Raw genomic sequence first — 23,157 nt, 5'->3', positions numbered from 1 at the left:
GAAACTGAGTACAGAGCAACGGCACAAGGTGTTTGTGAGCTCATTTGGCTCAAGTTATTACTTATTGATCTAGGAGTGGCTCATGAAGGTTCAATGCAACTTTACGGTGACAAAAAGGCTGCAATCAGTATAGCCCATAATCCAGTTCAACACGATAGGACAAACGCATTGAAATTGACAAGACACTTCATCAAAGAAAAGCTTGAAGGTCTGATATGTATTCCTTTCGTCACCTCAGAAGATCAACTGGCTGATGTATTCACCAAGGGGTTAACATCTAAATTGTTTCATCCTGTTGTATCCAAGTTGGGCATGAAGGATATCCAGGCACCAACTTGAGGGGGAGTGTTGAGGATAAGGGTTATGTACCCGTCTAGATTCAATGTATGTAAGCTTGTCTCTGTCCCTATTGACAAGCCAATCTGTTCTCCCAAATCTTCTTCTCAACTAGTTGCAGTAGGAAACCTTCAAAACTTAGTAACTGCATGGCTTGAACAGACAAGGGACAGGTCTGGTTCAACTTCAGTTCAATCCTCTTGTGAGTAACAGTAGCCAAGTGTCTCTGTAGAGCATCTAACTACAGCAACAATCATTGAACATGATGTTGTGTTTATTTTGTAGAAAACCAAGGAGCAGAATAGAAGGTAGAGAGAAGAAGAGGGGGTTATGACCAAGGCCTCTCACCTATGGCCTAGGTCAGTCTCTCACTAACCCTATGGCATCTCACCATATGCACACTCTCTCACAGCAACAAAGGTACAAAGCCAAAGCAATCTTCATTCATAAAATTGTGGGCGAAGCTTTATGGCTTTTACAATAAAGAGGAGTCCACTACCTCCAAAAGGAAAGTACTAAATAGAAACTGATAAAAATAGGCCCACACATGTAGTCGTACCTTGTACATCAGTATTTTGAGTTCTCGAAGCCCATGCCCATATAACCCATTGGGCATTCAAAATTAAGCCTATCTTGACTTAAAACAAGTGAACCAAACCCAAAACAACAGGGGAGAGGATTCTTTTCATGATTGGTTCATTTGGATAGTTGTCTAATAGTGAAGCTTTGGTAATTTTATCCCAGAAAATGAAAAATGAGAAGGAAAATTCAGTGCAAGCACAATATACAATGGAGTTCATCTGACCTGAAGGCTGACTTTAGTCATAAGTGTACTGTGTTTCTGGAAAAATCAGATATGAAGATCTTCAATGTCAGTTATAAGATCAGCACTCCTGACTGACCCCTTATGCGGAATGTTCACCACCAACTGACCGCAAGCACCATTTATATCCTGACCCATTTGCTTACGGATAGTTGTCCGAATCCCGTAGAAACCTCTAAGAACACTCTGGAACCTCTGGACATTCTGCTCATTACTGGTTCTGAATTGATTCGTAATACCAATTGGATTGAAAGGTATTAAGTTCACAACCTGTTTCCAAACCAACAGGCAACATCTATCAAACATCCATGCTTTGTAGAAATAACTAGCCATAGATTTGAAGGTAATTAAAGGTACCAAGAAATTACATGTTTCTTGTGTAACTTTTCCAATAGATTAATGTGAAGATAGCTCTCATTGAAATAAATTTCGAATACTGTTTTAAGTCTAATAAGCTATAGTGTGAAATATTGTAGCTATATGTTTGTGCCAAGTAGGTGTTCTTTTAAATATCATGATACCAAAGTTTTAGCATTTGCTATGTTTCTAAAGTAGTCAACTTAAAGAGAGAGAGAGAGAGAGAGAGAAAGAACAGGCCCACAGAAAATTTCTCATAGCATTTTAAGGCTCAGCTGGTTCAAAGAGAAATATTTTACAAATCTATGGAAAGAAATTTTTTTAGTTGTCTTAGAAGCAAACGGGGTGGTATCTTGGTCAATGGTCTTATTAAAATTGTGCAGGATGCTTGCTTACAGAAAATGAAACAAGTGACAAAGCCATCCAGCCTAGGAAAGCATTATTAGGAAAAAACAAAATGCAAAATGCAAATTGCACCAGAGGAAGGAGCACAGAATGTGGTCATACTTCTATTTGCAAGAGCATTAGGTAAAGTTGATCCTCTTAGCATCCATCAGACTGATTTTCAACTTGATAGCCAAGAACAACTATGACCTACCATGGAGAATACTAAAGCAATGGAAGAATCACCATGACCTACCATGAAGAATACTGAAGCAATTTAAGTGGTCTCCAACAAAACCATTCTCTCAAATCTCAAAGAACTCGGGAAAGCTAATTAGAACACCTGAACTATGATCAACCACAGTACCAAGCTGATTATAACTCTAGTGAAACAATCAGTAGCAGTTGAATCAGTGCAGAGTTTGGACCAAGCGAGGAGAAATTATCACAAGAAAAGCAAAGCTAATTTTTACTCTAGTGAAACTATCCGTAGCAGAGGAACCAGTGCAGAAACTGCAATTTAGCATACAATGAATGCACCACACCAGTAACATTGCCAAAATTGTTTCAAGTGGAATGTTCACTATCCTGGAATACAGATCTCCACATCCAATTGCCATGCTTACAAGAAAGAAGAACCACCATATAAAAACATGATTCTCTTTGGATTTCCACCAAACAATGAAAAAAGGGAAAAAGTGATTGAATCATAAAGGCAACACTACAACGTATAGGCATGGTTCAACTAATCTGTTTGAAATGCCACAACATAATCATGGGATATGATTTCTATTCTTCTGCATCATGAAGCATATCACGTCTTAATCTTTCATGCGTAACTCCCAACCATAAGCTTTGATTTTAGAAGGGACAAGGGACTTACGAAGACCAACAATGAGACATGGAGCTGAGTACCGGGCAGTGAAGAAACAACATATAAACAAAATTAGTGGAGCTGAGACGAGGATGTTGTGATGGATGAGTGACAAAATTAGAAATGATCAAAGAAGAAATGAACAGATTAGAGAAAATTTAGGAGTAGCACTCATACATAATAAGTTGAGAGAGTTGTTTGAGGTAGCATGGGCATGTTTAACATAGGGGTGTCAATCGGGATGGTTCCAGGTAATCAGGACGGATCCTAAACGGATTTCTGGGCCAGGACCAGAACTTTCCCGATTAGCTAATTAATTTCAACCTAGGAACCAAAACCAATTATTAATGGGATGGCCCAATTTCGGTTCCTAAACGGTTCTAAATACTTTTCCACCAGATTGGAATCATTGAAAGGGAGGAAGCTGGTGACTGCACCACCGGCACAACATGTCTGGTGCTGACTACCAGCAATAGCTATTGCATTTGAAGGAGACTGGCTTTGAAAGAATTCAGCAGATTCCATGGAGGTATTGAGACCCTAATTTGAATTCTAAAGGCTTTAGCTGGCTATATTCTCGCCTCTGTGAAGGCAAAAATTTCCTTCTTTAGAGGAATTTTTAGTGCTGGTCCATCTCAGCAACATCACACTTGTTCGGACCCTCGTTGCTGTAGGTAGTGACCTGATCTCGTCTTTTTCGAATCATCTGTTGACTTTCCAACTCAGGAATTCCCAATCTTTGATTCAGAAGATAAAAAAAACTTTGTCGTCATCTTAGAGTTTCTCAGAAACTTGTTAGAAGTATAAGTATAAAGGGTAAAATGGTCATGATAGGTCTCGACACTAGCGTCAGCCTATATGGCGCTAGGTCATGTTTAGGTTGCTTTATTGTGCTTTTTCATTTCGTATTTTACACCTGTAACTCCTTTATATTAATGAATATACTGGCCTCTCTAACGTAGAGAATGCACAGCTTTCCTCTCATTCTTCTTCTTCCTCTTCTATTTTCCTGCTATTTACATGGTATCAGAGCTGTTCTGATCACGGAGGACAAGCTTCCATTTCTTCTTTCAGTTATTTTTTTATTTCCTAATCTAAAGGAAGAAGGTGGTATAGTCTCCATCAAGTTTTGAAGACCCTCTAGGGACCTACGCTGCTGTAGGGGGTATTTTTACCCCATCTTTTGAAGCCCTGAAGGTGTTTGAAGGAATGTTGCAATGACTTAGAGACATGGGCTACTATTCCAGATCAGGTTCGATGCTCTTTGTGATGTTTTAGGATTGTTTGGGATATATTCCTGAATGTTTTTGGTGTTCTTTTTATGGTCGATGCCCTTTGTATTGCTGGGATAGTTATTTTGGAATGTCTTGGCCTAGGTATTGAGCTTTTCATTGCTTTCATGGACTGTTTGTTGACTATTCTGCTGTGGTTAAGCTACTGTTATGCTGTTGGACAGCTCATATTGAGTTGGTTTGCTGTTTGAAGGGCCCTTATATGTGGTGTTTTAAGTGGATTGCCATTAATATCTATTTGAGCTGTGGTTAAGCTCCGTTTAAGCTACTGTTTGCTGTCCATTTGCTGCCTATTTGAGCTGCTGGTTGCTGTCCACTTGCTGCCTATTTAAGCTACTGGTTTGTTGTATACACTTGTTTGAGCTGGTTTAAGTGCTGTTGAGTGATATTGTTGCTGTTTGATGGTGATTATGGGAGAGACATCGACAGATACCAAGGCTGTGACTGAGGTTGTATCCTCATCGCCTAATTTTCTAACCTCTAAGAAACTAGAGGGTAGTCAGAACTATAAACAATGCCACAAAATTGTGACCGTGGTTCTCACAGGAAGGAGTGAAAAGTATCATTTGACTGGCACAAAACCTGCCACCACGACTGCTGAGGCTTGGGAGGTTGTTGATGCTCGCATCTTGGGTTAGATGCTCAACTCTATGAACAACAATATTTTAGTTTTTGTAACCCATATTGACACTGCTAAGGATTTATGGGCCTATCTAGCTGTACTATACTCTGGACACAACAACCTCTCTAGGATTTATGAACTCTCTCAAGAGTTTTATCGAGTTGATAGAAAGGGTCGACCATTGACTCAACACTTTGCTGATTCCAAGAGGATGTATGAGGAGTCGAATGCTTTGCTACCCATTACCTTTGATGTTACTCACATGCAGCAAAAGCATGAGAAACTAGCAGTTATGAGTTTCTTGGACAGTTTGGATCCTGACTTTGATTCAGTCTGATCTCAGATCCTTGGGGGTGGTACAGTTCCATCTGTTGCAGACACTTGTTCTCGAGTTCTTCGTGTATCTTGTGACACTACTCGAGTCTCTTCCAGTGATAGTTCTGCTCTTGTGAGTAGTGGCCGCAATGGAGGTCGTCAGTCTACCAAGACCCCCCCTAGCTGCACCTTCTGCTAGTTCTAAACGATCTGGTCCTCCAAGGACTTGTCATCATTGTGGCAGAGCTGGTCACATTCAACGTTATTGTTTGAAACTACATGGCAAGCCTGCAGTTAAGTTGGCTAACACGGCCATTGTCGACCCTGCAGCCCCACTTGTACCTGTTGAAGAGCGCCATGTGACCTTGACTATAATAGAGGAGTAATATGCACGCTACAGCCAGGGCAAGGCTGCTCAGGACATTTCCTCCACTGCTACTTTTGTCCAGAAAGGTAATGCCACCGCTTGTCTCTCCACTTCTAGGCCTTGGATCATTGATTCAGGGGCCTCAGGTCATATGTTTGGCATCTCAGGTATCTTTTCCTCTTTAGGACCTTCTCATTCGAGTGTCACTTTAGCTAATGGTTCTCGTGCAACAGTCAGAGGCACTGGAACTATTAAGCCCACTTCTTCCTTGTCCCTATCCTCTATTTTATATTTACCTAAATTTCCTTTTAATCTCTTTTCTGTTCATCAACTTACCAATGCCTACAACTGTTCTATAACATTCTTTCACGATTCTTATGTCTTTCAGGAATTGTGGACGAAGAGGACGATTGGTAGAGGCAGGGTCTCGGGGGGGCTCTATCTTCTTGAGGACACATCTTCTATTGCTTGTTCCAGCACAGCCACCCCACATCAGCCTCATTGTCACCTTGGTCATCCGTCTTTACAGAGCTTACAAAAACTATTTGCTAGTTTGCGTTTTCTTTCGGTTTTAGATTGTGAGTCGTGTCAGTTTGGGAAACTCCACCGTGTGAGTTATCCCCCTCGTGTCAATAAATGGGCTTTACAACCTTTTTCTTTAGTTCACTCAGATGTATGGGGTCCTTGTCGTGTGTCTTCTAAGTTGGGTTTTGCATAGTTTGTTACTTTTGTTGATGACTACTCTCGTGTGACATGGTTATACTAAATGAAAACTCGTTCTGAATTGTTTTCTGTCTTTTCCTCCTTTGTTGCTGAAATTAAGAATCAGTTTGGGTTTTATATTAAGGTGTTGTGCAGTGATAATGCACATGAGTATTTTTCTGCTCCTTTTTCTGACTTTATGACCACTTGTGGGATCATCCATCAGTCTTTCATGTTCCAACACACCCCAACAAAATGGTGTGGCTAAATGGAAGAACCGTCACTTGATGGAGGTGACTCAGTCCCTTCTCTTTGAAATGAAGGTGGACAAAACTTTCTGGGCTGATGCAGTGTTGACTGCTTGTTATCTTATCAATCGAATGCCCTTCTCTATTCTAGGTGGGGGCATTCCTCATGCTTTGCTCTTTCCTTCTGAGTCTTTATTCCCACTGCCCCCATGTGTCTTTGGTGTGTCTGATTTATTCGTGACCATAAACCTGGGTTATCGAAGTCGGACCCCAAAGCCATTAAATGTCCGTTTGTGGGTTATTCTCGTGTTCAGAAAGGGTATCGTTGTTATTCTCCTGTACTTCCTAGTATTTCGTTACTGCTGATGTTTCTTTCTTTGAATCTCAATCTTATATGCCTGAGCCTGTTGAGGATCCTTCCTTGGATGAGGATCTTCCTCTTTGTGTTATTCCGCCTCTTGTTGTCTCATCTCTTGTGCAGCCCCTTGTTCGGCCTCCCATCATTCATGTGTATCACCATGAACCTCGTCGGAGAGAAGATGTTACTGCCCCTATTGATGCTCCGCCTGCTGCCACGTCTTTGCCGTCTGTGGATCCTACCCCTGATCCTCCATTTTCTGATTTGGATCAGCCCATTGCTCATCGGAAAGGTACACGTCGGTGTGTTACACACCCCATTTCTTTCCATGTTTCCTGTTCTGGTTTGTCATCTAGCTTTCAAACCTGTCTTTCCACTGTTGCATCTCATCCTATTCCTAAGAACATTGCAGAGGCATTATCTATTCCTGGCTGGCGGATAGCTATGGAGGAAGAGCTTCAAGCTTTGGCACATAACCACACTTGGGATCTTGTTCCACTGCCACCTGGGAAGTCTGCCATTGGTTGTCGGTGGGTTTATGTGGTCAAGGTTCATGCTGATGGTTCTTTTGCTCTCCTGAAAGCCCGATTGGTAGCCAAAGGCTAGGCACAAGTGTATGGTGTCGATTACTTGGATACCATTTCTCCGATTGCCAAGCTCTCCTCTATTCGAGTTTTGATCTCTCTTGCCGCCTCTCATGGGTGGCCCTTGCATCAGCTCGATGTTAAGAATGCCTTCTTCCATGGCGATCTTCAAGAGGAAGTGTATATGGAGCAACCTTCGGGGTTTGTTGCTCAGGGGGAGTGTGGCTTAGTTTGCAGATTGAAGAAATCTCTGTATGGACTGAAACAATCTCCATGGGCCTGGTTTGGCCGATTTACAGGGGTGGTTCTTGAGTTTGGTTTGTCATGATGCAATAGTGACTACTCTTTCTTCTACCGTCGGACAAGTGCTGGAAGTATCTTTCTGATTGTATATGTTGATGACATTGTGATTACTGGTGATGACTCTACAGGAATCGATAGTTTGAAAGCTCATCTTCAACAGAGATTTCAAACTAAAGATTTGGGAAAGCTGAATTATTTCTTAGGAGTTGAAGTGGCTCGATCCAGTAAGGGCATATCTCTCTCACAACGGAAGCATACCCTTGACTTGCTTATGGAAAGTGGGATGCTAGGATGTAAACCTCTTGAGAACCCAATGGATCCCAATATCAAACTTGTTGCAGATGAAGGGGATCCCCTTGATGATCCAGAAAGGTACAGAAGGTTGGTTGGAAAGCTGAATTACTTGACATTCACTCGACCTGATATTTCGTTTCCGGTGAGTGTTGTAAGTCAATTCATGTCATCTCCTAGGACACCTCATTGGGATTCTGTCATTTGGATTTTAAGATATCTCAAGAAGGCTCCTGGACGAGGGTTAATGCATACTAATCATGGTCATATTCGAGTTGAGGGATTTTCCGATGCAGATTGGGCTGGATCTCCAATCGGAGATCAACTACAGGCTATTGTATATTTGTTGGAGGAAACCTGGTTTCCAGGAAGAGTAAGAAACAAAGTGTAATGGCTAGATCGAGTGCAGAATCCGAGTATCGAGCCATGACACATGCTACTTGTGAGCTGGTTTGGTTGAAGATGTTGTTGACTGAACTAGGGTTTGAGACCTCTACACCAATGCAATTGTGGTGTAACAACCAGGCGGCTATTCATATTGCCTCAAACCTCGTGTTCCATAAGAGAACCAAACACATTGAGGTGGATTGTCACTTTGTAAGAGAGAAACTCCAATAAGGTGTCATCTCTACAAAGTATGTCAAGACTGGAGAACAACTTGCTGATATTTGTACTAAGTCTCTAGTTAGTGGGAGGGGTTATTACATTTGTAACAAGCTGGGTATGATTGATATATATGCTCTAGCTTGAGGGGGAGTGTTAGAAGTATAAGTATAAAGGGTAAAATGGTCATGATAGGTCTCGACACTAGCGTCAGCCTATATGGCGCTAGGCATGGTACTATATCTCGCGATATATCGGTATCTCGAGCCTACCGAGATACCTGAAATATCCGAAATTTCACGAAATTTGGCCAAAATATTGCATTTTTTTTGCAATATTTCAAGGGTCCACCTCGGTGGGTATTTGGCCATATCTAGGCCTGATACTTCATGCACACCCTCATTTAAGCTAAATAAACACATTTAAACCATAAAATTGCAAAAAAATGAATTCAAAGTGGTGTTTTGGGCTTGCACCCTTGATTGACAGTATACGGTCGCCGACCCTAATGTATAAATAGTTAAATACACATTGATTAGGCAGTTAAAGACAAAAAAGAAATTTAAACTAACTAATTAAAACTCATAAGACATAATTCATAAATCATATTCTCATAAACTCCATAATAGTCAATAACTCAATACTCAATAGCTCAAATGCTTAAAGGCAATACACAACGTTTCAAAGTCACAAACTCACAACTCACAAGTTCACAAATCAATGAAATCACAACTTACAACTTACAAATGCTAATAATAGTTGTTGTGCCTCCCTGGATCAACCCCACTCATGGCCCGCTGTAGTCGACATCCATTGTTCTCTGTTTGAAGGACATATGTGGACCACGGTATAGTTTTGGAGAAAAAACGAGTGTAGTCATCCACAAGTGTCATGTAAATGGAGTCATCAACATATTGTAGGTAACTTATCCTATGATATGGGCTAGGGTTACCAATCGATCCAGTCTGTGAAGAAGATGATCCAGTATGATATGATGTCGGCTCCGGCAGAAGCGGCGTTGGCACTGGCTGCATGTATGGCTGGTGAGGTTGGTAGCTAGGGTATGCAAAGATGTCATCTACAAAAGATGATCCAGTATGTCCTTGGGACTGGTAGTCATAGTCCCCTACCCCACTAAACTGCCCATATGATCCATATCCATATCCACCATGAGGTTGTGATGCACTATAATCCGATGGAGTGGTATGTGCGTCAAAAGATGGGGCACGCCAATGCCCAGTCAGTCCTCCCTCCCTATCACCCATACTCAAACCGCCAACAGAGCTAGATAAGTCATCAATGTCCATATAATCAGCTTGTAACTATGTTTATCGACCCCTACGCTTCCTGGTGTATGGTTGTAGAGGGGGTCTTGCAGGTGGGGGTGTGGGGTCACATGCTCCGTGGTCCGTATCCTGTGTGGCATGATCAAATTGTGTCTCTCCAGTAAATCGGACTGGCTCTACAGGCGCCGTATCCTCGCCTACCACATAACGCTCTCGCATTCCATTAAAACCTTCAACACCACCACCACCACCACCACTACCACCACTACCACCATCACCACCACCATCACCATCACCATCACCTCCATCATCATCATCACCAGCAACATTGCCACCAGTGGGTTGGAATGGTATGGGTGAGGCTTCCCGTTCATGTATCTGACCCTCGTCAGCCATATAATCATCCACATCAGCACCAATCTCGGAAGCTATCACGAGGTCGGGCCTACCTCCCTCCTGATTCAACACTGGCTCACCTCTATCCCTCACCTAATCCACAATAGGGTCCTCATCGTCTGAGTCAACTTGAAAGATGTCGGCGAGGTCAATAGTACCCCTCTGTCCCTCATGTCCCATGCGTATGTGTTGCAGTTTCAGGCTTAAGTTGTAGTGTACATACACCATGTCAGATAGACGTTCAGACCCCAATCTGTTGCGCCTCTTAGAGTGGATGAGTGCAAAGGTACTCCAGTTCCTCTCACAGCCAGATGCGGAACATGTTTAGGCAAGGACTTTGATTGCTATTCTTCTTAAATTCTCAGCCGATTCCCCATACAGCACCCACCATTCAGTTGCATTACAAGTTTACAAAAAAAAAAAGATGTGTCAAATGTTGTTTCAACTTTCAAGTTTCAACTTTCAAATTTCAATACATATGTAATTTAAAACTTAAAAGAATTACCAGCATCACCACATGCTCTGCCTTGTATTGCAGCATCAGTTCCAAAACTTCCCAATGCATCCCTAAATATCTTGATCTACACCCATGTGGAAAATTAGTAAGTCCTTCTTCACTACTTGTTTCACAGCATTAATAAGTTGAGTTTCCAAATGAATTCTAAGGCTCACCTCATTGTTGCAAATAGCTTGTAGTGCACCATCTGGCTCCAACTTCTTCACTACTTGTTTCACAGCATCAACAAGTTGAGTTTCCAACCCAAGCCTATTATTATATTGATACTTGGGGTTTAAGTAGTATGCTGAAATTTGACATATAGAAATGAGAGATTGTCAAATGTATAAGTAATTAATAAATAGTAATACTATGAATTAGTTACATAAAACAAATTTACTCACCAGCCTTATGCAGTGGATGCAGAAGTTGATTCTCCCAGCGAGTATTGATGATATCCAAGAAGTGGTTGCTACTGCGAGGAGCCACACTGTAGACACTATCTTTCATCAAGTCCATTGCAGCATATAGGACTGGCATGGTTGGACCCTTGAGAGCGGAGTCAGCAATATGTAGAACTTTAACTACTGGCTCCAAAACTTTCACCACTTTGCTTAGTTTTGTTCAGAAGTCCTCAGATGACATAGTTGCTTATGCTTCCCTCCCACTTGCGGTATTGGAACCCTTCCATCCAAACCACTCCTCAGAAGCAAACATACTTCTCAGCCCGGCATTCTTTGTCTCAATGCTTTTTAGGACAATATAGTTGGTGGCAAATCTTGTGATGCCAGGCCAAACCAAGTCACCCCCACATTTTTCCTTCAGTAGATTGAGTGCATAGGAATGGTTGTATACAAAGTTGGTAACTTGTCCTGCACTTTCAACCACAATCTTCACCAACTTTAACTTTCCCATATCCTTTAGCATTAAATCAATGCAATGGGCTGCACAAGAAGTCCAGAAGAGCCGGTACTTACTGTTGTTCATCATCTTCTCATCGGCCAGCTTGAAGTTGTTTCCGTTGTCCGTTACAATCTGGACAACGTTCTCAATTCCCACATCTTTTTCAACTACTTCCTTTAACAATCTGTAAATGTATTTCGCATCCTTTATCTCTTTGGATGCATCCATAGATTTGAGGAAAACTGTCCTCCCATCACAATAAACCATAAAATTGATGATGGACTTTCTTGTAGGCCCAGTCCATCCATCTGCCATTATAGTCACCCCATATGACTCCCACTTACTCCTCATCTCCCTAATGTACTCATCAATCTCAGACTTTTGTTGAGGTAGATAAACATTCATTACCTCATATGGGGTGGGGCCCTTGAATCCTGGGCTAGCCTCTGCAATTGTATCTATCATGGTATCATAATGGGGGCCTTGTGCAGTGTTTACTGGGATGGTATGGTATGGCATCCACTTAGCTATTGATTCTTTAACCAATCCCTTCATCCTCTTCCATGCTCCTTTGATTCTTGGTTGACTGCTTCCTTTCTTCCTATGCAGTTTAGGATCTGATGTTGATGGTGGTACTGGTACTGATAGAGGTGTTGGGGCTGCCCTCACACTTTGTGATCTTTTAAAAGGATTGAAAGATCTAGAACCTCCAGATGTGCCAGCTCCTCCACTACCCCCTACTCTCTGTCTCTGCTGATCATCTTGAAAACTAACTCTACTCCTTAAAACAATCCGTCGAAAATCCCTAGCCTCCTCTGCTGTTTGTATATCATCGGGTACTACAATGTCCTCATCATCATCATCATCATCATCATCATGGTATTGTCCTCCTCCTCCCATTAAACTCCTCACTGTATCCTCAAGTTGTTCTCTTAGCCTCTGCTTGTCAGCCTTCCTCTTCTTCTTTCCCCTCAAATTGTCACTAATTTCTCTAGCTACTTGAGTAGGGACCATATGACAACCTACAACATCTTTAGATCCTCAAGTCAGATGTTTAAGTCTAACCTCCCAAAAACTGCATGTGACAATAGTTACATTGTGATTTTCTCTTATCCTCATCAATTGGAGTGTCATGTAACCATGCAATGTCACCCATATGCTGGCTGGCTGGTCTCTCGTGTTCTCTCGATTCTCTTTGCTCCCTCTACCCCTCTGTTGACTACTTTCCCCCACCTTTTGCTTGCCCTTCGCACGTTGTCTTTCATGATCCGCTATAATAATACTTGTTTACTGTAATGTAAGTAAAACAAATAATTAAAAACTTAATGTAGAAGCACTTCAATTGACACTTTTAGAATACTAAAACACTTGTATAGCTATTTAATATTTTTCCCCTAACCCTTGTATTTTTCGCATAATTAAAAATCATTTTTTATATATAATTTTAATATAAATATTGACTTAACACAACAAAACCGAAAATTATTAAACATAATATATATCTAATGCATTTCAAAACATGTAGGCATTACTTTCATATTTTTTCATTATTTTTCAAACCTAAAACTCATATTTTTCCTTTTTTATTTCTTTTTTTTTATTATTTTTTAAATATTTTTCTTAATTTCCAAAAATTAAAATAATTATTTATGGGCAGAAAAATAAGTTCGGCACCGTGAAGCCGTAGATCGGCCATTGGTGTCTAACATATATTTAATTCATTCCCATCTTAGTTATATTACCCCTAATTTTTTCCTATTTTAGTTGTAGGAAAATCAATTTTTAAAACCAGAAAATTAGACACCGTGAGGTTGTAGATCGGCCTCCGGTGTCTAACATATATTAATATCATCACCGTACAACAACTCTAGTACATAGTATTTTCAAAAAAATAATTTTAAAGGAAAGAGATTTACCTTAAATAGTGAAAAAAAGGCTTGTAGGATGTGCTTAAATGAGCCTCCAATGAGTTTACCGGCGACAATCCGTCAACAAAGTGCTTGAACAATGGTTGGAGTCTTGGATGAGAGCTTGGAAGAGTGGAAGAAGAGGCAAAACACTGAAATTTCTAAGCATAAGCAGCTCTCGGTCGAAATATTGACCGAAACCTGCGAAATAAGGTATTAAAGCCCCAACTCGCGTGATACTTTAAGTGATTTTGCAACATTTCGTCGATATCTCGTGAGTCCACGATATATCGTCGATATCTCACGAAATATCGACGAAATATTGCATTTTTTCATTTCGGATTGCCATCTCGTCTCGGACAGCTCGAGATTTACGAAATTAGGCGATATTTCGGCGAAATACTGCGAAATTTTGTACCATGGCGCTAGGTCATGTTTAGGTTGCTTTATTGTGCTTTTTCATTTCCTATTTTACCCCTGTAACTCCTTTATATTAATGAATATGCTGGTCTCTAACGTAAGAGAGTGCACAGCTTTCCTCTCATTCTTCTTCTTCCTCTTCTATTTTCCTGCTATTTACAAAACTGATTTTAAACTCCCTACCCCTGCCATTGTTTGCTTCTAGGAGCTTTATCTCCATTGATCAATTGAAGATTCTCTTAGATTATTGCTCTCAGTCAAGCAGGTTATGGCTGCTCCAGAACTCTTCTCAAGATCCTCAGATTCCGCCCTCCAGCAAGCGCTCATGCTCTACCAGCAGGGCAGTTTAGCCGGCAGCACCGTCCTCCGTGTCGTTGAGAGAGAGAGAGAGAGAGGGGGGAGGAAACAGGTCCAGTTTAAGGCTGTGTTTGGTATGCATTTTAGGTTGATTTAGCATTCTCGAGCAATAAAAACAACTATTTTTATCATCCGAGAATGAGAAATCGACCTAGAATGCATTAATGCATACCCAATGCTGCCTAAATTTGGGCCAGGTTTTAGTAATGTTTTCGGTTAGGCCTCAGTTTTTGGTCTAAGAGATGCAGGAAATTAATATTTTATGTTGGTATCGATAGTTGGATAGGAATTTATATTATATTTTATCCTAGACTAGTCGTGGGTTGAAGGTAGGTAGCCTATAAGTTAGTTTAGGGTTTTTAAATTCTAGAATCCTTATTTAGAGTCCTAGTTAGAAAAGTTTAGGATATTATATTATATTAAAATTTGAGTTGAACTAGAAGATCTCTTTTGTATTCTATAAATAAGCATTGGGCCCCCATAAAGTTATTTGGATTTGATTTAATAATGAAAGATTGCATTAGATGGTAATTACTAAACTTATCTTTCTCCCTCGTGATTTTCTCTCACAAGCTGGCATCTGTCTGTCATCCCCATGGTAAGGGTTCTTCCTATTCTCACAATCTCACCTCCTTTTCTCTTATTTCTCCTTTTGACTTCTAAACTGATATCCTTTTCTTATTCTCCTTTTCTATTATTGGTTTTAATTTCAGATCCTGTTTTTTAGGAAAGGGATTTCTTTTCTCTCATCAGTTCACCCACCACCTTCTCCCATTGAATTCAACTATTTAGGAATTTATTTTCTGATTTAATTCTAGATATTAAGTATTAGAACCTATAGTTTCCAACTTTCCATCCTTAAATCTGACAGTTAGAAGAGGATCAGATCTGAGCAATCTGAATCATAAGATCTAAATCTTCTTGTCCCCTATCTCATCAGTGGGCCCATTACCTGTAGGCCAATGAAGTCCATAGGATCTGATCGACCTGGCATTTGTTTGGCATCAGAGCCGAAATAAAAATATTTAAGAAATAAAAACAAATATTTTTATTTCTTATGGCAAATGATTATGATCTACTTTAATCTCAAGTTCTTGCACTTCAACTTCACATGGAGAAAAGTACTAGGAGATTTAAGGATGGACACATCTTTCCTAACAAGGATAGATTCCAATTGAGGCCAGCCGTAGCCTCAATTCTGAACAAAAGCTTTCATTGGACCAAGGTTCGAGCAGCGAGGAAACACAATCCAAGCTTCTTTCTACAGAGATCGAGACCATTGAATTCCTTCTTCCTCCACAAATCTTGAACGTGATGAAGCTAATTGTTACTGAATTAATTTAAGCAAAGTGTAGGATTTTTGTAGAGGATGGGCATCGGTGCAACAGTAAGGTTGCTTCATTGCGACCTAGTGATCGCGAGTTCAAGTCGCAAAGCGGGGTAAGGCTGTGCACATTATGACCCTCCCAGACCCCGTAGTGGCAGGGGCCTCGTGCACTGGTTACGCCCTTTTAAAGTGTAGGATTATTCTCCTATCAAAGTTGATGATCGAGGAAGCCAATCGAGTGATGGTGCCAAGACACAAGAAGACTCGAGGACGAGTCTTTTCTATTAAGGAGGGAACAAGGCAGGCCCAATTTAAATCTGGGCAGGTTTTAGTAATGGTTTGGGTTGGGCCTTAGGTTTTGAGCTATATTATTGTAATGGGCTGAAATTTAAATAAATAAAAAAACCCCAAATGTGGGATTCTTAAGGGGTACACATAATTAAAAACATATTTTGATGAGTCCTTAGTGCCGGTAGTAAGGAATTTATATTATAATTTATTCCTAGACTAGTTGTGGGTTGCAAGTTGTTAGTCTATGTTGTCCAAGAGTCCTTTTTAGGAAAGTTTAGGATATTACATTATATTATATTATAATTTGAGTTGAACTAGAACATTTCTTTTGTTTTCTATATATAAGCATTGTCCCCATACAATTGGTTGGATTGGATTTGAAAATCAAGATTGCATTAGTTAGTAGTTGCTAAACTTATTAAGAAGAATCAGAGAGGTCAACATAGCAGGGATACTTAAACTCATTTGGAAAATAACAGCCAAGCACAACAGTTTCTGTTTTGACTGGATATATTCTGGGCTCCTTCACAGAGACTCAATCTGGACCATTTCCAACTCTCCGGATGCTTCTTGGGTCTGGAAAAACACTTACAAATTTAGACACTTAGCCCTTGGGGCTGTTACTGCCAAGAATGGCGATGGTTCCTCCACCAGACTTTGGCTAGATCCCTGGCATCCCAGGAGCATCCTTCTTCCCGTAGTGAGCCCAATAAATATTTACAGGGCAGGCTGATGTAGTCCTAGGTAGGAGTAGTCTCACTAGGAGCCAGGGTACTGAGGTCACACACAAGGGTTGGCCGATTGGGTTAAGGTTTACTAATTTAGGGCAAAACTAGGGTTAGGGTTGGATAATGGCAATGGGGTTTATGGGGTTTTAATGTGCAGGTCTAGGGTGCTTTAATGGCATATAAATAATAAGGTTTGGGAAGGTTTTAAAATTCTGCAATCCTGGACAGAATAGAGTTGCAGGTTTTGGGCTTAATGGAGTGGAGGAATGGAGGGGATAGAGTGGGGGTTATGGGTTGGGTCTAGGGTCGAGTGTAGGGAGAGGTGTGGGGGTTGTGTACTGGAAGTGTGGTTCGAAATTGATGGTCAGATCTGTAGTTATGAGGGAGTCCTATTTAAAGTAGGAGTTGCAGGTTTAATGGAGATTAGGGTTTGACGGATGGAGGGGTGTGTGGATTAGGTCTAATGGAAGGGGAATGGCTGAGCAGAAGAAGGTTTTACAACAAAGTGCAGGTTCAAACTTACTGAATTGCAGAAACAATGGCAGCAGCTTGATATCTTGAAGAGACCTCCCGATCTTCACGATGCAAGGAATCGCAGGAGTCCACCCACCCTGTACCACCTTGAGATCCACAAGGATATACGCTCACAAAGAGCAGCAGCAATAGCAGCAAGGCTAAGAAGCATAAAATTTTTAGTAATGAACTGTGGGGGAGCCTCCCACGAATTGATGTATCTATAATAGGGGCTGATCCATCAATCAGCCAATCAGTCCTATTCAGAGTAGGGGTTGTAATCATAGCTCTGACTCTCTGAGTCCTAATGACAATATGATCAGAGTAGGAATTGTAGTCCTAGCTCTGAATCCTAGTTACAATATGATCAGATCTTATAATCTAATTTTAAAAAAAAAAACAAATCCTCCTTTAGAAATCGTGGAGGGGAGAAATAAAACAATAAAAGGTCGAATGACCATTATACCCTTAACTAAAGTACTGGAAAAAAAAACTAAGTATGGAAAAAGGAAAAAGGCTCCAACGAAAAACACTACAGCAGCCATATCATGGCTTCTTCTTCTTCCTAGTGCTTGGACCAGCATCACAGGCCTTCATAGGCTTTCCTCAGTTGGTGACATCATCATATCCGGATCTTGGACTTCTCCTCCCTCCCCCCAGCTTGCATATATTTGGAATACCCTCCCTCCTATTAATAGAAGGGCAGCAAGATCAGCAGATCTGGTTTCTAGGACTCCCATCAGCTTCAGGCATTTTCAGCTCCAAATCGGCTTGGAACCTCATATGATCTAGAGGCCCCACAATTGCTTGGTTCAAGGCTGTTTGGTTCAAGGGGCATATTCCAAGACATAGCTTTTGTGTTTGCCGGATTCTCACAAACTGTCTCTCAACTCAGTCTTTCCTCATTTACTGTCAGCTAAGTGTCTCTCCAGCCTGCTGCCTTTGTTGGAACGGCTTAGAAAGTGTTGATCATCTGTTCTTTGAATGCTCTTTTTCTGCTAATATTTGGTCTTGGATCCTCATCAAATGCTGGCCAAGAAGAAGGGTTTTGCCATTCCAGAGAGAGTAGAAGTGGATCATCAAATCTTTTGAGGGGAACTCGTGTGATAGAACTGGTTTGCTGGCTTTTGGGGCTACTATTCACATATCTGGATGGAGCGCTATATTAGGAGATGGACTACCAACTCAAGGTCCTACAGACAGATTTGGGATTCCATCTCTTAGGATGTCAGCTCCAAATCCCTTTTTCGTTCTCCCCCTCCCCCTTGTGTAAACTCCCCAAGGAACATGCTCATTGTTGATTCCTGCAGTCTCTCCTCTTCTATTCTCCTTCCCACCCCTTAGGGGGGTCGGCTAGCCCTATGTATTGTAGGATGCTCCTTTTCTCCCCCATGAATTCTGGGGTTTCTCATATTTCTCTCTTTGGTAATGAATTTTTTTGTTCACCCAAAAAAAAAAAATTTACCTCTCCCTCATGATTTTCTCTTGCGCAAGCTGGCATCTCTCTTGGTAAGGGTTCTTCCTTTTCTCACCTCCTTTTCTCTATCTATTTCTTCCCTTTACTTCTAAACATAGTCCTAAATCTCCCGAAATTCGGTTTCGGTCAAAATTTCGGCAAGTTTTGACATTTTGCCAAAATTTCGGCTAACCGGTACAATCTCACTTGATATAAATACAAGGTTTCGTGGGTCTCAGTCGAAATTTCGACCGAGACCTCACCAGAGAACTCTTTTTGCTCCCATTTCGACTCCAAAGGGTGGTTTTTTCTATTTTGAGGTTCTGTCATCGAATTTTCAACGCATCAACGCTGGAAATAATTGGGAAACACTGCACTGAAGCTTCGTCTCCACATATTTGAAGCCTTCTCCACTGTTCAAGGTAAAGTTTTTTCTCCAAAAGTTTTTTTTTTTTTTGAAAAATTATGATCAATACATGTTGGTTGGTGATGAATTTATTATATGTTAGACACTGGAGCCCAATCTACAACCTCACAGCTTCGAATTTTTTTCACTCTCTGTATATATTATTTTTTTTATTTTCTGCTTCAAAAAATTGATTTTCCTACGACAAAAATAGGAAAATAAATAGGGGTCATGTAATGGGCATCAATTAAATATATGCTAGACACCAATGGCCGATCTACGGCTTAATGGTGTCGAAAATATTTTTCTGTCAATAATTAATTATTTTTATTTCCAGAAATTAGAAAAAATATTTAAAATTTTAAAAAATAATAATAAAAATAAGGAAAAATATGAGGTGTTGGATTGAAAATTAATGAAAAAATATGAAAGTAATTTCTACATGTTTTGAAGTGCATTAGAGGCATATTATGGTGTATCATTACGGTTTTGTTGTGTTAGGTCAATATTTAATTGAAATTTTAAAAAAATGTTTTTAATTATGAGAAAAATATAAGGGTTAGGGGGGAAATACTAAATAGCTATGCAATTCTTTTAATGGTCTCAAAGTCTCAATTGATGTGCTTCAGCCTTCAGTTATTAATGATTTGTTTTATTCATGCAACAGTAAACAAGTAAGATTATGGTGAACCGTGAAAGACAGCGTAGACATGGAAAGTAGAGGGAGCAGAGGGAGGAGGAGCAGAGACCAGCGAGGTTCCCCAGGGGTGACATAGCATGGTCACATGGAGTGCCAATTGATGGGGATAAAAGAAAAATAGAGTGTAACTATTGTCACAAGAAGTTTTTGGGAGGTGGGGCTACTGGACTGAAACAACATTTGGCTGGTACATCTAGTGATGTGGTTGTATGTCGTATGGTCCCAGTTGAGGTAGCTAGGACCATAGGTGAACACATGAGGGAAGAACTTGAGGTGGCAGTGAAGAGTACAGCGTGAGGATACCATGATGATGATGACGATGACAATGATGACCTATGTATGTGCCTAATGATATAGAGACTGAGCAGGAGGCTAGGGATTTTCGGCTGGCATAGTCGAGGAGCAGAGTCAATCTTCATGAGGATCAGGATAGACATAGAGTAGGTGGTAGTGGAGGAGCTGGTACAACTAGAGTAGGTGCTAGAGGTAGTGGAGGAGTCGGACCCTCTAGAGCATGTGGTAGGTAGCCTGGATTGCCTAATCTCTTCAGGAGATCACAGAGTATGAGGGTAGCTCCGCCTACAAACCACCTGTTGACCCCGCACTACACTAAGATCCTGGTGTTAACAGAAAGAAAGACAGCAAATAGCCAAAAATCAAGGGAGCATGGAAAAATATGAAGGGGCTTGTGCAAGAGTCCATAGCTAAGTGGATGTTATACAATACCATCCCAACAAACACAGCACAAGACCCCTATTATCAGACATGATTGATGTGATTGTTGAGGCTGGCCCAGGGTATAATGGGCCCACCTCATATGAGGTAATGAATGTTTATTTACCCCAACAAAAGGCTGAGCTTGAAGAGTATATTGCTGAAATGAGGGTGATGTGAGAGACATATGTGGTGACTATCATGTGTGATGGTTGGACTGGACCTACAAGAAAGTCCATCATCAATTTTATGGTTTATTACTTTATTGTGATGGGAGAATAGTGTTCCTAAAATCTAAAGATGCATCCAAAGAGAAAAAGGATGCAAAATATATTTATAAGTTGTTGAAGGATGTGGTCCAAGAGATAGGAGTAGAGAACGTTGTCCAGATTGTAACGGACAACGGAAGCAACTTCAAGAAGGCCGGTAAGAAGTTGATGAATAACAGTAAATATCAGCTCTTCTGGACTCCTTGTGCAGCCCACTGTATTGACCTCATGTTGAAGGATATGGAGAAGTTAAAATTGTGCAGCGTGTGGTGGATAGAGCAAGACATCTGACCAACTTTGTATACAACCACGGGCTTGCACTAAATCTTTCGAGGGATAAGTGTGGGGGCAACTTGGTAAAGCCGGGCATCACTAGATTCTCCACAAACTACATTGCACTGTAGAGCTCTGAGACGAAAAAGGCCGGTCTTAGATCTATGTTTGCTTGTGAGGAGTGGTTTGCATGGAAGGGTTCCAATACCCAAGGTGGGAGGGAAGCATAGGCTACCATTTCTTGAGGACTTCTGGACAAAGCTGTGTAAAGTGGTAAAAAATTTGGACCCAGTGGTTACGGTTCTACATATAGTGGACTTCGCTCTACAAGGACCCACCATGCCGCACTTATATGCTGCTATAATGCGAATCCACATGGTAGCAAGCACTTCATCAAGATCATCAAGGATCGATGGGAGCTTCAACTTATGCATCTACTACATAAGGCTGGTGAGTAATTTTTTTTATGTAACTAATTCACATTACATCTTATAATTTGAAGAATATATTATTAATGAACTATGCATTGACAATATCTAATTTTTATATGTGAATTTTCAGCATACTATTTGAACCCCAAGTACCAATATAGTCATAGGCTTGGGTTGAATAGTAATCTTATTGAAGTAGTGAAGAAAGTAGTTGCAAAGTTAGAGCTAGACACTACAGTACAATCTATATGCAACACTAAGGTGTGTCTTATAATTCATTTGGAATATAATTAGTAAACAGTAATGTGTCATTAATAATTTAAAAACTTTTCCAAATGGGTATACAGATGAAGAGTTTTAGGGATGCATTGGGGAGTTTTGGAACCGAGGCTGCAGATAAAGGCTGGTCACGCGGTGATCCTAGTACTCAATTCAATATATTATTCTTTAACCACATGTATTGAAAGTTGAAACTTGTTAAATGCAAATAACATGTCTTTTTTTGTTGGAATGCAGTTGAATGGTGGGTGTAGTATGGGGGTTCAACAGAGAATTTGAGGGAAATAGCAATCAAGGTCCTCTCCCAGACATGTTCCGCATCCGGCTGTGAACGGAACTGGAGGATGATGACTAGTCCATGTCCTTAGGTGGTAGCATTCAGACTCAAACTCGTACATCTTCACCGACTACTCATACCGATGGAGGTGATGGTAATGGTGATGATGATGGTGGTGGTGGTGCATATGAAGGAATTCGAGAGCAGTATGTGGTAGAGGAGCAGCGGGTGCCCGCAGAGCCAATCCGATTCACTATAGAAACACAGTTTGATCATGCCACACATGATACAGACCACGATGCACATGACCCCCCCCCCCAAACTAGGGGGTACACGAGAGGATCTCGTGGCCAGTTTCGTCCAGGTAAACAGGCTGATTATATGGATATTGATGACTTATCTAGCTCTATTGCTGGATTGAGTATGGTTGACAAGGACAGCAAATCCAGTGGGCATTGGCATGCCCCATCTTTTGTCGGATCAACTATCAGTCCATCGCCATCGGATTACAGTGCATCACATTCACATTCATATGGATATGGGCAGTTCGATGGGGTGGGGGATTATACTCGTCTCTTCTCCTAGACTATGACATGGCATTCATATGTCCTTCAGTCAGAGAACAATGCATGTCGACTCCAGCGGACCATGAGTGGGGTCGATCCAGGAAGGCGCAACAATTATTTCTAGTAGACAGTTGTAAGTGTATGTGTATTGACTATTGTAATCTGGGCTATATACTTAATTCTATGATTATGACTTTATAAGTTTAAAAGCTACCATTGACTTTATCTTTGTATGATTTACTTGTTTAAATTGCTTATTATGTTTTCTCGTATACTGTCAATCAAGGGTGCAAATCCAAAACAATACTTTGAGTGACTATTTTTGCAAATATGAACATTTAAATATGTTTATATAGCTTAAAAAATAGGGTTTTCATGAAGTATCAGACCTTAATTTGGCCTAAAACCCACTGAAATGGCCTACCGAAATTGGCCATGAAAAATACCAAATTTTGGTGAAATCTCAACGAAATTAGGCCGAAATGGCCCGCGGAGACAAGATTTTAAACTATGCTTCTAAATCGATCATAGTTGTCAAGGCAAAGCCTAAGCGTCGCTATCTGTGACTCTGTTGGCAAGATGGCTTTCTGTGCAACCCTCAACCATTTTTAGATGGAGCGTAATATCAGGAAATGGACCTCCAAATCTCGGTCCTACAACCAGATTTGGGAATCCATTTCCTTCGAAATTAAAGCCAAGTTAT

The 23,157-nt window shown here is 40.7% G+C and overlaps 1 protein-coding gene across 1 annotated transcript in view; it reads right to left on the bottom strand.

The window, feature by feature from the left end:
• Nucleotides 1–1,180: 1,180 nt before the first annotated feature.
• LOC122658489 (dual-specificity RNA methyltransferase RlmN) overlaps nucleotides 1,181–23,157 on the bottom strand; it is a 45,905-nt gene continuing 23,928 nt past the window's right edge. The window contains exon 8 of the mRNA XM_043853477.1: nucleotides 1,181–1,429. Coding sequence (XP_043709412.1) covers nucleotides 1,187–1,429 — 243 coding nt within the window. The 3' untranslated portion in view covers nucleotides 1,181–1,186. The remainder of the gene's footprint in view (nucleotides 1,430–23,157) is intronic.

Source organism: Telopea speciosissima, chromosome 4 (genome assembly GCF_018873765.1).
Source record: "Telopea speciosissima isolate NSW1024214 ecotype Mountain lineage chromosome 4, Tspe_v1, whole genome shotgun sequence".
NCBI classification, from domain to species: Eukaryota; Viridiplantae; Streptophyta; class Magnoliopsida; order Proteales; family Proteaceae; genus Telopea; species Telopea speciosissima.
This window is presented reverse-complemented; position numbering and strand designations above follow the sequence as displayed.